The 17,174-nt window shown below is 42.0% G+C and overlaps 1 protein-coding gene across 6 annotated transcripts in view; it reads right to left on the minus strand.

The window, feature by feature from the left end:
* Positions 1-17,174, minus strand: part of slc6a6b (solute carrier family 6 member 6b) — a 48,735-nt gene that overhangs the window by 28,032 nt on the left and 3,529 nt on the right. For 2 of the 6 annotated variants that reach the window (XM_060910416.1, XM_060910412.1), the window contains exons 2-3: positions 14,657-14,886; positions 14,078-14,212 (exon numbers count right to left, since the gene is read on the minus strand). In XM_060910416.1, the coding sequence (XP_060766399.1) occupies positions 14,078-14,212; positions 14,657-14,885 (364 nt within the window). In that variant the 5' untranslated portion in view covers position 14,886. Of the gene's footprint in view, positions 1-14,077; positions 14,213-14,656; positions 14,890-16,234; positions 16,283-17,174 lie in introns of those variants that run through there. The other 4 variants (XM_060910415.1, XM_060910411.1, XM_060910414.1 and 1 more) reach the window with 3 other exon arrangements.

A 17,174-nucleotide genomic window follows, 5' to 3' on the forward strand; every position in this document is an offset into this window, starting at 1 on the left:
CAGTAAACCTTTCCTGACACAGATTCACATTCTCTGCGTAGCCATTACTTGCAAAGTTTTGCTTCAGTGAACCACAATAACCAGCATTGTACAAAGTACCCATGTTAATGAGGAGCAAGCATGTGAATGAGAAACTGTTTGAATTGCACTGTGCTTACACAGCAAGCACTGTTTGAGTTCGTTTTTAGCTGGCAGGAAAGCTAGACACATTGGTACAAAGCTGTTGCTCTGTTAAAGCTGGATATTTGTTGGGGAGAATGTCACAAGTGGAACATTACACTTTGTACATTGTACATCCCAGGAAGAAAAGTGAAAACATATATGTTTTCTTATTCGCTGAAGCAGGAACTTTCCATAAACATTCATGACTTGCGTTTCTTTCTGCTCTACTGACTTATCTAGCATATGGAATATCACTGTGCAAATAAAACAGTGTTATGAAAGACTATCCCTGATACAACCGTAAATGATTTACTCCTCTACGTAGCAGGCAAAATGAGAAACGCTAACAGTATAATAATATTAAAGCTTTATTGTCAAATGTTTATCCTACTGAGAAGAGACATGATTAAAAAAAATAATAAATAAAAATAACAGCTACTGTCCGTTTTGTGTACTTTCCTGGTTGAAATGATTCTCCGTCATGGGCTCGGCTTCATTGCTAGTCATTGCTTTCATGTTTTGCCACTCTGCTGCCATGGTAACACTGAACTAAGCACACTCGGCACTGTGAAAACCGAGATTGTGGTTCATTACTATTTAATAAATAACTAATTGTAACCTACACTCACTGCCCACTTTGTTAGGAACACCCATCCACCTGCTGTTTTATGCAGGTATCTAATCAGCCGATCCCTTGACAGCAGCACGATGCATCAAATCATCCAGATACAAATCAAGAGCTTCACTTAATGTTCACAATGTTCAAACATCAGAATGGGAAAAACTGTGTGACTTTCACTGTGGCACTGTGGGTGCTGGTTTGAGCCAGATGGACTGGTTTGAGTATTTCAGAAACTGCTGATTGATCTCCTGGGGTTTTCGCACGCAACAGTCTCTAGAGGTTACACAGAATGGCGCAAAAAACCGTTGACTGAGCGACAGTTCTGTGTGTGGAAACAAACGCCTTGTTGATAAAAGAGGTCAGAAGAAAATGGCCAGATTGGTTCAAGCTGCCAGGGAAGGTACAGCAACTCGTAGCAACTCTTTACAACCGTGGTGAGCAGAAAAGCATCTCAGCACGCAACAGCAGAAGACCACACTGAGGTCCACTCCTGCCAGCCAAAAACAGGAATCTTATGCCGCTTTTCCACTACAAACGCGGCTGAGTCGGGCTGAGCCGTGCCGTGCTGAGTCGAGCTGAGCGGGGCTATTGGAGTTGCATTTCGACTACAACCGCGCTGAACCGCGCTGGCTGGAAGTGGGTGGACACATTGGGTGGAGTTAGCGAAAGTGGGTGGACGTCACGTGATGTCGTTAAGCAGCGCAAACAGTGACATCAGTGAGCTTTTAAGCGGTAGTCTCACGACCCGGATAGTAAACAATAAACATGGACATGGAGTCGTTAGTGTTGCTGGTCTTGGTTCTGTGGCTTGTTGTCACCGACAACGCCAACAGATACTGGCAAGAGTGTATAGATGAGGCGAGGCGCATAAGGCTTCAGAAATTCTCGTAATTCGTAATTCTTCTTCTTCCAGGTTTATGGTGTTGACAGATCCCAGCGTGCTCGCGGGGTGTGTGTGGGCATGTGAGGACACTCCTCCTCACCAATCAGTGCACAGGGGAGTGTCTGCTCACGCCCTCAGCCTCACTCGGCACGGTTTGGCTCGCTTCAGCCCCACTCCAAAATGGTGCGAGTTTTAGGGGCTAAGCAGGGCTGAAGCGAGCTGAGTCGTGCTGTTTTTTGGTAGTCGAAACGCGAGCCGTGTCGGGCTGAAGTGAGCTGAAGTGAGCTGAAAAAGGGTAGTGGAAAAGGGCCTTAGACTCAAGAACAAGTGCCTATTAAAGTGTCCAGTGAGTGTAGACATCATAAAAATAAAGATTATATGTAGTTTGAAATTGAACTGAGCTCAATTCAACACATTTGAATGATTCGTTAATTGTATTTTACACAGTTTTGGTTGAGTAAAATTAACTGTGACATGCTGAGTAGAATTTAATTATATTTTATCAGGAATGTCAAAGATGCAGAAAATTGATCAATTTTACTCATTGGGAGGTCAAAGTTCCTTCCCACGCCATGTGGCGCTGATCTCCATTTCCGTAGCCCTCAGCCTCTCGCCTATTACATAGCTAGAGTTACGGGGGGGGGGGGGACTGGCCCTCTGGTAACCGCGAGAGTTTGACTCTCCACTCGCATCCGTATTGCAGTGTGATTTGCCAGACGGCAATAGGTACCATTTTTATGATGGTCTTTGGTATGACCCAACCATGAGTAGAACTCACGATCGAGAGGCAGACATGCTAACCACTAGGCCAACTCGCGGTTCTCATTGGGAGGTCTTTGGTTTTAATCACCTTACACTTCCGCCCAATGAATTTTGGTGCCACGGAGACGAGTCACCGTTCAGCAGTTGCAGTCTTCTATTTTCCCAAAGGTCAGACCTTTTGAATTATTGTTAGGGAACGAACAATTTCGAAACAGGCTGCTGTAGCAGTTGACCATTGTTTTGCATTACCGCAGCTTACCAAACATGTCAACTTTACTGTGCTGTAAATCAAAATTAAACTATATAGTGATTGTGTTGTAGTTTGGATTTGCTTAAAAGCTTAAACGGCATCGGCTTAATGTCACAAATTTTCTCGTCTCATCTCACCTTCTTCCGCTTATCCAGGGCCGGGTCGCGGAGGCAGCAGTCTGAGCATGGAAGCCCAAACTTCCCTTTCCCCAGACACCTCGGCCAGCTCCTCGGGAAGAACACCGAGGCATTCCCAGGCCAGCTGAGAGACATAGTCCCTCCAGCGTGTCCTGGGTCTTCCCCGGGACCTCCTCCCAGGGGGACATGCCTGGAACACCTCCCCAGGGAGGCGTCCAGGAGGCATCCGAAAGAGATGCCCGAGCCACCTCAGCTGATTCCTCTCGATGTGGAAGAGCAGCGGCTCTACTCCGAGCTCCTCCCGAGTGACTGTGCTTCTCACCCTATCTCTAAGGGAGCGCCCAGCCACCCTGCGAAGGAAACTCATTTCGGCCGCTTGTATCCGCGATCTTGTTCTTTTGGTCATTACCCAAAGCTCATGACCATAGGTGAGAGTCGGAACGTAGATCGACCGGTAAATCGAGAGCTTCGCCTTTTGGCTCAGCTCCTTCTTCACCACAATGGACTGGTAAAGCGACCGCATCACTGCGGAGGCTGCACCGATCCGCCTGTCGACCTCACGCACTATCCTTCCCTCACTTGTGAACAAGATCCCAAGATACTTAAACTCCTCCACTTGAGGCAGGACTTCTCCACCAACCTGGAGAGGGCAAGCCACCCTTTTCCGGTCGAGAACCATGGCCTCGGACTTGGAGGTGCTGATTCTCATCCCAGCTGCTTCACACTCGGCTGCAAACCGCCCCAGTGCATGCTGAAGGTCCTGGTTTGAAGACGCCAACAGGACAACATCATCCGCAAAAAGCAGAGATGAAATCCTGTGGTTCCCAAACAGGATTCCTTCCGGCCCCTGGCTGCGCCTAGAAATTCTGTCCATAAAAATTATGAACAGAACCGGTGACAAAGGGCAGCCCTGCCGGAGTCCAACATGCACTGGGAACATGTCTGAGTGCATGTTCCCAAATTTTATGGCTGAAAATGTGTTTACAGCTTTTCCTTTTCTGAGGTAATTTTTCGGATATAATCTTATCCCGTATGTAATGCCCTTTTAAGATACCAGCATTCTCACCAATTTTCTTTTTTTTAGCTTCGTCGGAGCTTCCACCTCTCCCCCACCTTAACAAGCTAGCTAACAAGTTGCAGCCTGAATCAAGAGACCGCAAAGTGCACAAATGTAGGAATAAACGTTCTTTTTCTCTTTTACACCATTGCATGCTCTTAAGTGAAATATACTCAAGTACTATGCTGTTAAAAATAATATAGCTACTTTCAGTTTTACTTTTTTGGATGAAATTTGTGATACAAATTGCATAATTTCCTTATTCTTTCTTTCTTTCTTTTTTTAAATTGGTGTTATTTTCATGTAAAGTTGTGTGTACACTCTGGTTAAGATGCTGCTGTTGTGCTATCCATAGGCTTTCTGTTTGTAGCCACATGGTTTCATGTCTCTGTTCATGGTACAATGAAGCCACAGCAGGATGTTCAGGTGACTTCACCACCTTTTTTTTATTTTTATTTTTATTTGTCGGAGTATCGTTTCAAATAGTGCTTGAAGTTCACGCTGACAGATTATACTGTACTGCGTTTTTAAATTCTGCTTTGAGGTCAGTAAATTAGACCACAATGCAGACAACGAGCTGAAAGAATGTTGGTCTGTCTGTTTGCGACGACACGTTTAACACATTACGTCAGCAGGTCATGCTTACTATATCTAAATGCTAGACGATATCTGCTTTTCGTCATACTATAGTAAACGCCATAAGCCATATTGCGAATGGCGCCAGGCATTCATGTAAAACGAGGATACAAAAATCTGAAAGAGACGCCGTTTGAGAGAAAGACTTTGTCTTTGGGTACCCAACAGATATTCCACATGACATTTTTGAAGGCGTTGTCCCAAGAGAGCTAGCACTGTGTTTTCAGATTTTCACCAAGACGAAGAATTGGACTGTACTCAACGACTTAATCATACAATTTCCCTTTAAGGGCTCAGACAAGGCCAACAGCGTTCAAGCAATCCCACAAAACTACACAGGTTGCAAAACTATAGGTGGAAATTGGACCCTAATATGATTGTTACGACTCATTACTGGTTCACGGGTATCTGAGCGTGATTCTGCATGGCAGGTTCTTTTGGCTTTAAAAGACGTACTTGAATTGGTGGTTGCTGCCCCTGTTCACACAAATGAAAGTATTGCGTATGTTGACTTTAAAATATCTGAACATCATGACCGGTTCTTAGAAGTTTTTGCTAAAGAGACACTGACTGCCAAACACGCATGCTGCTTTGCTTGACCAACTGACTTGACCATTTTTTGTACGGACAATATACTTTAAAGCTCAGCAGCTTTTTAAAGCAAGCTGTGTGTGAGGCACCTTAACAATTTCAGAAATGTGTGGCTGCCCCTTTCGACAAGATATCAGATAATGATGGTATACCACATGCATACAGATGTTGGAAAATCGGTGTTGTGTGTCTCAAAAATGTCCGTAAGACCTTTCAATGTGCTGCATTCAGACAGACAGGAAGCTTTAAGAGAAACATCACCACTTCTGTCTAATGTTTAGTTAGCCAATGCTGGTATCTACTATGGAACAAGGCGTACTGTTAGGATGATCTTGTCTTTTTGGCGGACTGCCTGACTTCGCTGAGATTGTTCAGACAGCCATTTTGGACAACTGTATACATTTCACTGTAAAGTTACTCGCTGCCTGGTATGAAGAGCATCTAAGCTCTTTTCAGCTGTTATATGTTCAGTTATGTTCATGTTCACATCTCATGTTATTTTTTATTTATGCTGCAGTCCGTTTCTCTGGTAGCATATCATAAATGACATTTTAAAAAGTTGTTTTAAATGTTCATTTTAAGTATTAATTAAATAAAGTAAATAGAAACAATTAAAGGTCATTAAGCATGCCAATAAATCATCATATTTCCTTGTTCGGTCTCGAATAATGGCTTCATAGTTGAACATTTAAATAGAAACCAAAATAGTTGTTGGTTTTTTTTTTTAAACTGCTGTCAAATTTTACTCTTTATTTGAATCAGTTGAACGTTTCTGCTTGTTATATACATTCACACTTTATTTCTTTCCTGCTTAACCTTATACAAGATGGAGCTTAAATTTCATGATGTGTGAACAGAGCACCAGCTAAAACTTCAATCAATCCAACATATGGTCGCAGCATGAGCTTGGATTACGCACGCGACTCACAACATGCAGGCCAACACACAAAAGTTAGCCAGTTAAAGCTCCTGTTGCCTCCTTGGTGGTTGGATTTAACTGGCATCCTGCTGACATAACTCGGATTTGAAGAGAGATGTCTTTAAATGGAAGCGATCCCAATGGAAAAGGTATATATTCAGCCAGGAAATAAATGCACTGTAAATTTTAATACGATGCAGATAAATATTTTATAAGTATAAAAGTAATTTTGATTACATTTTAAAATACAATTATTGGTTTATCATTTAAAGACAATAAGGAAGTATAATTTTATTCCCAAACTGAATTATCCTTTAAATGACAATTATCATTCTGTTTGAGTTTATTAATAATTTAACGAGACTGTCAATGACGCCGTAGCTCACTCCGGCCCCGGCTAGTCCAGAAGAAACGATCTAAAGTGGGCCACCTTGCGCAATAAATGTTGCAAGCTACATACACTATATACAAGCTATATAGACCCTAGGAATACCTACCTATTTGCCAGAAAGAATCCAAAACGGCGAGGAATTCACCAAGAAGGCTACGTTCACACTGCAGGCTGAAATGACTCAAATCCGATCTTTTCGCCCATATGTGACCTGTATCCGATCTTTTATTGACAATATGAACGACACAGATCCGATTTTTTCAAATCCGGCCGTTTGGATATGTGGTCCTAATTCCGATTCCTATCCGCTCTTTTCATATGCGACTTCAGTCTGAACCGCCAGGTCGCATTCATCCGACTTACACGTCATCAACAAGCCACAAACGTCACTATTCTGCGCTGAAGTAGGCGGCGGGTCTCTCAAAAAAAGTTACAACAACATGGCGCATAATCACGGGCGCAGATAGAGGGGGGGACGGGTGGGATTCGTCCCACCCAGATTTAAATTCACTTCGTTCGGTCCCCCCCACTTTGCATAAGGCAAACCTCATGGAAAAATCAAAAGACTAATTACCATTCGGTTTATTGAGGTGCACAGCAGTGTATACATAGTTGCAACAACTCACATAAAACAAAACAAAGACTGATATTCGGTTGGTTGAGCTGCGCAGACTGCACAGGTTGCGAGCTCGAGCTTGGTTGCTATGGTAACCCACAACAAGTTTGACAGGCATATCGGGGTTGGGGTTGGTTTGCTGGCAGCTTTGTCCCCCCCAGTTTTTTGTCCCCCCCAGTTCAAAAAACGTATCTGCGCCCCTGCGCATGACATCAATGCGAGGGACGCTTCGGGCTGTGAAGGTTCTAATCTTCTCAATGGAAGGATGCAGAGGTTAGGGAGCTGATTTCCATTTGGGGGGATGCAGCTATTCAAGCTAGATTGGATGGGTCATACCGCAACCGGGCAGTTTTACTTCCGTAAACACTGTCCATGCTCACTGCGTGTGACGTCGTCGTATCCTGCAATGCGCATGCGGAACACTTTTAGGTCGCTTTTCGTTCATACTGAGGATCACATACAAGTCGCATATATTTGTTAATGTGAACGACCTCACAAAAAAATCGGATTTCACAAAAAAAATCAGAATTGAGCATTAAGCCTTGCAGTGTGAACGTAGCGTAAGAAGCGATTTTTGTTGAAGTGCTCATTAAGGCTTAATTAGTCCATAACTTCATTAATAATTGTAATTAAGCAAATCTCGGTAGAAGCTATATGCGTCCTAAGTACCCCTACCTTCATGCCAGAAAGAATCAAAATCGGTGAAGAACTGAGGGAGAAGAACCGATTTGTGTGGAAACTGCTCGTTAGGGCTTAATTAGTCCATATCTTCATTATTAATTGCAATTATGCAAATTTGTGCAGAAGCTATATGCACCCCAGGCAGACCTACCTTCCTGCCAAAAAGAATAAAAATCGGTGAAGAACTGAGAGAGAAGAAGCGATTTTCGTGAAATGTAGATGACGCCGGACAACACATGATGGCATAAGCTCATCACCTATTGGCCGGATGATCTAATAATAAGTGTATCAATTTATAAATTAACTATTATTAAACACTAAGGTCTAATTGTTCTACTGGCACATTGCCGGCTCTTCGTCACATTACATACTATATGTTTGGTCTCATATAAACCTCTGCTTGTGATGCTATTGAACTTTTCTATGAATATTTCTACTTCTTTTCTATGAATGTGTCTATTTGCATTCTTGGCAGGCTGGTGGAGATGGAGGTGAAGCTCTGAGTAATAATTGATGACCGAATTGAGAAGTTGGTTCTTCCATCGGGAATCTCGCCCACTGTGGAGGGGCTGCAAACTGTTGTAAAGGAGAACGTTGGAATTTCTGACGAGTTCAAGTCTTCGGTATCTGGACTGCATTTGAAGACTACTTTACTCTTAACAAAAGCGACCAAAACACAAAGACTCCATCACGGTTGTTCACAGTGGCTTCTTAACCTGTTTCCGGCTGATGAAAATCTGGACAGTTTCTCTGGTCAACAATTAAGTGTCTCGTCTCGTCTCGTCTTCTTCCGCTTATCCAGGACCGGGTCGCGGAGGCAGCAGTCTAAGCATGGAAGCCCAAACTTCCCTTTCCCCAGACACCTCGGCCAGCTCCTCGGGAAGAACACCGAGGCGTTCCCAGGCCAGCCGAGAGACATAGTCCCTCCAGCGTGTCCTGGGTCTTCCCCGGGGCCTCCTCCCGGGGGGACATGCCTGGAACACCTCCCCAGGGAGGCGTCCAGGAGGCATCCGAAAAAGATGCCCGAGCCACCTCAGCTGGTTCCTCTCGATGTGGAGGAGCAGCGGCTCTACTCCGAGCTCCTCCCGAGTGACTGTGCTTCTCACCCTATCTCTAAGGGAGCGCCCAGCCACCCTGCGAAGGAAACTCATTTCAGCCGCTTGTATCCGCGATCTTGTTCTTTCTGTCATTACCCAAAGCTCATGACCAATTAAGTGATGTGACTCTAAATCTTCTGCAGAGTTGACTACATCAAATGGAGAGTCATCTGCTGGACCGTCTTCCTCCCGTGACACCATTATTTTGTCGTGACGAAGTACCACAAAACAATGTCAGCCACAGCCAAAGCAGTTTCTGATTCCACAGTTTGCATATGCAAGTGAGATGTAAAGAAGGAGCCATTGTAGACTACAAGAAGAAATTTCTAACAACCTCAAAGGTCACAGCAGACATACTTGAGAAGGTGGTTGAAACTATATATATAAGTGATCACAAATAAGTGATGTTGCTGAGGCACTTGTCAAGAAATATCCTCGTCTCAAGAAACCCAGCTCCTTCTCAGGTTACTTTGGCTGGCAACAAAGCACCAAATTCAAGACGGCAAATTATCGCACCAACTTGGAGGCTTTGGTGTTCCTGAGGTGATACACAATGCAGAGAAACACAAGCGCCTTGGTGATCAGAAGTCGGCAAAGGATATCAAAAAGCCATGAAAAGCAGAGGCAAACTACCTCCCTTTACCTGGCTCGAGATGATAAAGAAAGTCAAGAACAAGAGAGGATTCAGTTGCTCGCTGAAGTGAGGAAAAGGAACAATGACAAATTGATAAATTAAAAAATGGCCAAAACATTTGCACACATCATCACCTTATTGCCCAGCATAGAGGGCATCAAAGCCAGATGGCTTGCTCTGTTTGAGGAATCTCACGCATGCTGATTAAATCTTTTCCTAGTCCATTGTAAAGGACTGCACTGGTGGCGTTGCATACTCAGCTCTTAAATCCAAAATGCGTATACTATCAGCTGTTTTCAAAATTACAGGATCGAGATTAAGTTGCAGAAAAATTTAGTTGTTCTTTTTATATGACATGGTTATACAGTTTATAACAGAAATTCTTTTTAACAATCCTTGAAGGTACATATGAGGAAGTAATCACTGAAGATTTGAGTATGCAAACCAAAAACAAATTAACATGCTATACAGTCTGCTCTCTGATTGGTTACGTCAGCCCTTCAGCAACTCTGCCAGAAAAACAGTTCCAAGTGGAATCAGTGAGTTTGAGGTTGGAGCAGCTGCCGAAACGAACGCAAATCTGGTTTTACCTTTGCAAAACTTGTACTGTTGATTTATCATCATGATTTATCTTGTACTGTTGATTTATCATCGAAGACAAATTCATTGACTGGTGGAACCTTATGGCTTCAACAGTATCTTATTGACCCTGAAATCCTGGAAAAGTGTTTCATTAGACCTAGGGCGTAATTTTGGGTAGGGACGCTAGGGACGTGTCCCTACCAATATTCAGCCACTACTGTGGAATCACGATCAATAAAACCGATGTCCTAACCTGAGCAATGATTATATGGCACACAAAGGGTTAAATGTATGACACTGCTAATAATCCCCCCTCTAACGTAGATATCATTCTCTGATTAGCTACCTGTTTCTCGCTAATGGTTGGCTATCCCAGCTGTCACTCCATCTGCTGTAAAAGCAGCACACTTCCCACAGCAGCCGTGACTACCCGCCCATCAACCCCCCGTATCTCACACATGCATAGATGGAGAGGTAAGGGTTGGATTTGAACCTGCAACCCTGGGAGCTAAAGACCAACTCCCTAACCATTAGGCCACAGCTGCCCTCATTAACTTAATAGATCTGCATGACATGGAATTTTGATTGCTAATGGGGGGAAAAAAAAAAAAAAAAAAAAAAACACCTTTCAGAAGCTCTGCCTTGGATCACTTTTGTGTCCCCACCAATGTCAAAATCAAAGTTACTCCCTTGCATTACACTAAAGTTGGGATTGACATGGCAGCCACTTTTAGGAATTTCTCCCAAAAAGACTTTAAGCCTGAGCATGTTTTATGAATATGGCCAATGCTTTATTTGTCCAAAAAGTTGGAAGGAATTTGGGACATGCTCAGTATGAACCTTCTCCTTTGGCTGTACTGTCTTAAGTACACAATGTTCTTGCTGTTTCAGGATGCTGATGGAGACAGTGCGTCACAGGACCTTGCTGTACAAGGGATAACAATCTACAAACTCAAGGCTGGTAATTTTCCCAAGGGCTTGCTCCATGCTTGTTGGGTTGACACGCAGTGAGTCTTGCCTATCCCAAAGAACTCAGGTACACGTTTGAAGTCTTCCAGAAACTCCTCCTTGAGCTGGATTGTTCAAGGCTGTCCCCAAAAGTGAACAGCCTCAAGAATAAGCTGTTGGCTTAAGAAAATGGACCTTTGTAGAATGAAAGCAAATTGTAAAATCCTCATCAAAACGGTCACATTGTTATCTTCAAGACTTTATTAAATGAGTTACACTGTTCTAGTTCAGCGATCCAAATAACTACCCATTTGAGGGGAAAATATTCATGTTTTTGACTTAATATTGGCACCATGGATGCAAATTTGTCATGTAATTTTATTGAGGAATTTGAACAAATGAACTTTAGCACGTAGTAAGGAAGTAGTGAAGAATATCGACGCACCTGACCTTCTCTTTCCCTTTCTTTAGCTGTCTGAACACCACTGGCCCTGAGGATTTCAACTGGTGCATGTAGCAAAAAAACAAACCATTACTTTGTCGTCTCAAGACATTATTGTAATTTAAATGCCCCAACAGGACTAGACCTGGCATCACATCCAAAAAAAAAAAAAAAATCATCAGTGCCTGTAATGCCCACAAGTGATGAGCAGAGTTCAGAGGTCATCGTGCAGTTTTGGTAAATTTGTACTTCGCTTTTCATCATTCCATGACAAAACTTTATAATCATTCTGTCACATAAACATTACGTGGATAATTTAAGTAATCCATGCATCCATTATCCGTAGCCGCTTATCCTGTGCAGGGTCCTATCCCAGCTGACTATGGGCGAGAGGCGGAGTACACCCTGGACAAGTCGCCAGATTATCGCAGGGTTGACACATAGAGACAAACAACCATTCACACTCACGTTCACACCTACGGTCAATTTAGAGCCACCAATTAACCTAACCTGCATGTCTTTGGACTGTGGGGGAAACCGGAGGAAACCCACACGGACACGGGGAGAACATGCAAACTCCACACAGAAAGGCCCTCACCGGCTGCTGGGCTCGAACCCAGAACCTTCTTGCTGTGAGGCGACAGTGCTAACCACTACACCACCCATAATTTAAGTAATATTTAAGTAAACCTTTATTCACATGAACCACAAACAGATTGCCAGTATACATCATGTCCCTATTGTACACATACCCTGTTTGTCATTGCTTCTTCTAGCACTGGTCTGTTTTGTTGTTGTATTTTTGCATTTTGCACTTGAAAAATGTTGGATAAATATGTTTAGACTGAGTTGCAAAAAGAACTTTTTATCTGGTATATTTTTTATGCATGGTAATCTGTTGACCCAGTTTAAGTAAACCATGTCACCAAGAAGATATGATATTGGGTAGATTAAAACGAAACAAAACAAAAAATTTCTAGCAACAAAGTGGCATTCCATGTTTGAACAGTTTTAAAGGCCTTGAATACCAATTAAATCTTGAATTTATACAAGTCATTTAGGTTGAGATAAATAAGAATCGCAGTGTAAATGCGTTGAATTAACTATAGGTGAAAATACAAGTTTGTATAATGTATTTTATTTCGTGAATCCAAATTACTCTTATCTCGATATTTGTTAAGGTTATATCAATTTCACTGAGATAATTAGTACGTGTAAATCAATTTTCCTTAGATATTGAATAAATATAAATCAGTTTATCCTACATATTTAGTAAATTGAAATAAATTTGCCCAAGACATTTAGTAAATGCTGATTGATTTTCCTTGTGAAATTGATTTCAATCAATCAAAGTCCTTCCCACGCCCTGTGGCGCAGATTTCCGTTTCCGTAACCCTCGGCCATTACATAGCTAGGGTTACAGTGGGGGGCTAGTCCTCTGGTAACCGCGAGAGTTTGACTCCCCGCTCGCATCTGTATTGCAGCATGCCTTGCCAGAAGGCACCATTTTTATGATGGCCTTTGGTATGACCCGACCATGAGTAGAACTCGCGACCTCCTGATCAAGAGGCGGACATGCTACCCACTAGGCCACTCGCCGGTATGCTGGGTTGTATTTACTACAGCGATATTAACTCATAATTTGGCATGCTATTACTAAATCCATACACTGTTGTTAACTGTTGCTTTTACTAATATGTATTTTCTTCTTCTTTTTTTTTTACTTAGTTCACTTATTCAATACAGTTGAATCAAAGCTTATGTAATTAAAATCTATTCAATTATAATACATGTCACTTTTTTCTTTTGCCATCATTGTGTTAAGTAATCATTGGTTGCACTTTTCACCGTGTGTATGCTACATACTCCCAAGGACCGCCTGGAAGGTTGTGTCAGTAGGAACCTTTGAACATGTTCTGGGCTCAAGTTGAAAAGGTTTGCAAATGCACTGCTCAGTTCAGGAGTTCAGGACATTTTCCATTTCAAATTATTTTCAAATTCACCACCGGAGAAAACGAATCTCATTAGTGGCACATTGTGCAAATGTAACATATGTGCTCAACAGAGTTAAACTGCGTTTAGTTATATTTTTGACTGAAGAACATTTAAAATTTTTTTTTATTTAATGTTATGTCTTATATCAGACCTCCTTGATATAATGATATATATTTGATATTTATCTTTTAGTTCAAATGTATTTGTTACGAGTCTTTGACTCATTGTACATATTGATGACAAATAAAGCCTTGATTGATTGATTGATTGATTGATTGATTGATTGATTGATTGATTGATTGATTGATTGATTAGCAGCAGAAGTGGTCACAAACATTCTTCATAGGAAACAGATTCAGCTTCATTCGAAGTGTTTGGGAAACGATCCTTCAAAATATTAGATAAGGATAATCAGATTTGTGCTGTGTGTTTAAAAGTCAATGGTTACTGATGATAGATTTCTTCCCTTCTTTCCCATGATTCATTTCCTAAAGGGAACATGGGGATTTATTTTCTCTATTGTCTAACTAACCAAATTATAACCATATCTGCGTACTAGGCCATTTCCACTTCCCCTAAGCTTGCTTCCTCTAAAGGAACAGGTGCAGGACAATACATGTATTATTATGTTCAATTGACCACCATTTCATAATTTCACCATTTCAAACTCACCAGTAAAGATGGGGCAGATTTTTTCCCAACAAGTGATTCCTCCCTGAGAGGTGAACTGGCCAAGAGCCACCTCAAGAAAAAACACAGGTAGGCCACCACCGAACAGGAAAATGAAGTACGGGATGAGAAATGCACCTAGGGATGAACAAGATGGAGCAACTTGTTTCATTACGATCATTAAATCCTATTACCTATAAAGACAATGAGTTACTATAACCCCCTACCTAACCTCAGTCAACGCATTACACTAAAACTGTTCTGTTTCCTGTGCGTTTCCTGTCAGTTGTAACCAAAGCTTGTCTATCTCTCCAAATATGGTCCCGTGATGCTCTGAACATCGACAGAGGTGCTCATGACTTTTTCAAGATAAGCGAATCAGCACAGCTAGTGCTTAATTCAAAAGTTTTCATACTGAACTTGAATTCTGATTAATCATGTATTATTCTGGTTAAATATAATACCGCAAGACAAGCTCCTGTCAAGAAGGCGTACCTAGACGTGACCCATTTTAAGACATTTCAAACGTGATTATTTCCTGTGTGGGTGTTCTACAACCAGTAGCAAAAAACTTTAGCTCACCTCCACCATTCTTATAGCAGAGGTATGGGAAACGCCAGACATTTCCTAAACCAACAAAGCCTCCAGCGACAGACAGAAGAAAGTCAAGCTTGCTGGCCCACTTCTCCCGCTGAGGATGTTTTCCCTCAGCTTCATCCTCAGGTCGGGTGCCAGGACTTTTCCCCGGGGATGGCTTCAGAGTGTCCTTATGGAAGTCTTTCAGGCATTGAAGCTTCTCTTTTTGTGCCATGCTGCTGGGGAAGAACAAACGAGACGAAAAATTTAATGCTTCAGTGGATAGACTTGGTGAAGATTAAACACAGAAACCTGTCTGTGCATGGTGTGATTAACCTTAAAGAACATATGATACATCGGCATTGCCTAGATAAGTAAAGACACAACAACAACAACAACAACAAAAGCAGTCAAAGTGACTTTTGATTAGATACGATGACATAACAATAACAGATGAGGGAGGAACTCCAAGTTGAGCATGTTTAACCAATGTTTGGAGTAATAGGTCTCTTTAATTAACACGGCACTGAAGTGTCAAGACGCTTTTCAAAGTGGGAAATGTTATTACTGGCCCAAGGTGTCCAGTTTCAAAGCACTGGCCAAAAGCGCCATGGAGAAGCCCAGATCCAATCCCAGGGCTCTAGATAAAGATGTCAGAAATGCTCTGGCACCCTTTAACCCAACCCCTTCTAACTTGGCATGGCTGGAACAAAGTACAGTCCCATTGAAAGTTAGCTCGTTTAAACAGTGTTTTGAAACGGTCTCATTTTTTTCCCCCCTTGGGAACACGCATGAAAATAGTCTATTGTGTGGTTCAGACTCAAGAAATGAAACTGCACTGCAATGAACAAACCTTTGGCTTTTTGTTTTTCTAAGTTATGTCCTTTTAAGGGACGGTACAAATGAGAGTAGGCATAATGTCCAGTGTGCTTGAAATATTAGACAGACAAGTCTTTTCTTTCATGTCTAGCATTCAATTGGAAGGAATCATCATAGCGATAAAGACTGAAAACATTTAAACCCACATGGAAAAAGTCTACTCTCAAGATAAAACACTGTACGTTGATGACTAAATGCAGCTTTATAAACTGTACAAAGGAAGATTTCGAGAACCCGAACCATTTGACACATACAGCGATTCTGATGTCAAGGACAATTCATTTAAAAAACATTAAAAAAAAAAAATGCATGACCTTTCAAAAATCAGAAATGGCACACACATGCCATTTTGCAAGACAAGCTGAGACCTGTACATTTCAGAGATTTAGCAGCTTTTGACAACCTAGGCAAATCACATTACATAAGCGTGATCATATTACATTTAGCCCTGGTGTCCTCTGTCCTTGCTCCTGACAGAGAAACAGCGATGAAGTACTGTGGATGAAAGAAATGAGTCAAATATGGTCCTAGGACCAGTTTCTGGTGTTACTTCACAATTTCAGACTAAGAAATAACAACCAATTTGCGCTATTTCATCATTATATTGCGAAACTGGGTTGAGAAATGTCTCCAAGAAATCATGGCGTAAACACTTTCCACCCAAATAGCTATCCAAATCATTCATTTCCCCTCTGGTGCACTTACATTTCCTTCATGGCTGCACTAGAATGATATGTGCTGTTGTCTGTCCGCTGTCACCATGCCTCTGCTGCCACAGTCGAAATGTGCGTGCTGCTAAGAGTAAGCCCTGATTGACAGCGCAACCCGCCCCCCCCAGACTAAGACAATTAAACACTATCAGCAGATTGGGCTCAGCTTTGGAGCGGCGGATGACATGGACTCGGATGGTAAATTTCCACTCCTCAAAAGATTTAGCTTTGTATGTGTCCTTGCCTCTCGCTGTAACCTGAGCACTCGACAGGACTGAAGGGACGGACGAAGGCCAGCAATCCTCACCTCTGTTTCATTTCGCTGGAGCTTCTGAGGACCTGTTGGCTATTTAAAGCTTGTGTTGTCATCCCACAGATTTTTAAAGCTTTTCCAGTAACACCTGGCAGCTCGGCTAAGAGGTTGCTAACGTTAGTCTGAAGCAGAGTATGGCTGTCAAGATTTGATATACCGAGTATTTTTCAACTCAAAGTATTTCATTATAGTATAAAATCAGCCTTAATGATAGATTTTTTTTAAATACGTTTAAAACAAAAATATATGGACTAGCTAAAACAAATCCAACCTTCAAGCTGGACAGCAAGAAAATCCTGGCAAGAAGTAGCATTTGTATGAGGCAAGATGACAAAAAGGCAATTGGATGACGAAGATCAGATTTTCCCATGTGAAAATACATAAATTAATAAATAAACAAGACACTGGACTTGTGCTGAAAATATAAAAATAGCAATGGTTTATGATCTGTTTAAGGAAGTCGTAAAAAAAAAATGGCATATTTTTGGTGACAGAAGGCCAGGTTGAGTCATGGAAGGATATCTGATAGGACGGCTTAGATTTCTGTGAAGCAGCTGCAGTGCTCCCTCTTCAGTTTAACGTGAGAATCAAAAACAGAGCCCGCTCTGCTCCCACAAAGCCC

The sequence above is a fragment of the Neoarius graeffei genome, chromosome 26, assembly GCF_027579695.1.
Source record: "Neoarius graeffei isolate fNeoGra1 chromosome 26, fNeoGra1.pri, whole genome shotgun sequence".
Lineage (NCBI taxonomy): Eukaryota > Metazoa > Chordata > Actinopteri > Siluriformes > Ariidae > Neoarius > Neoarius graeffei.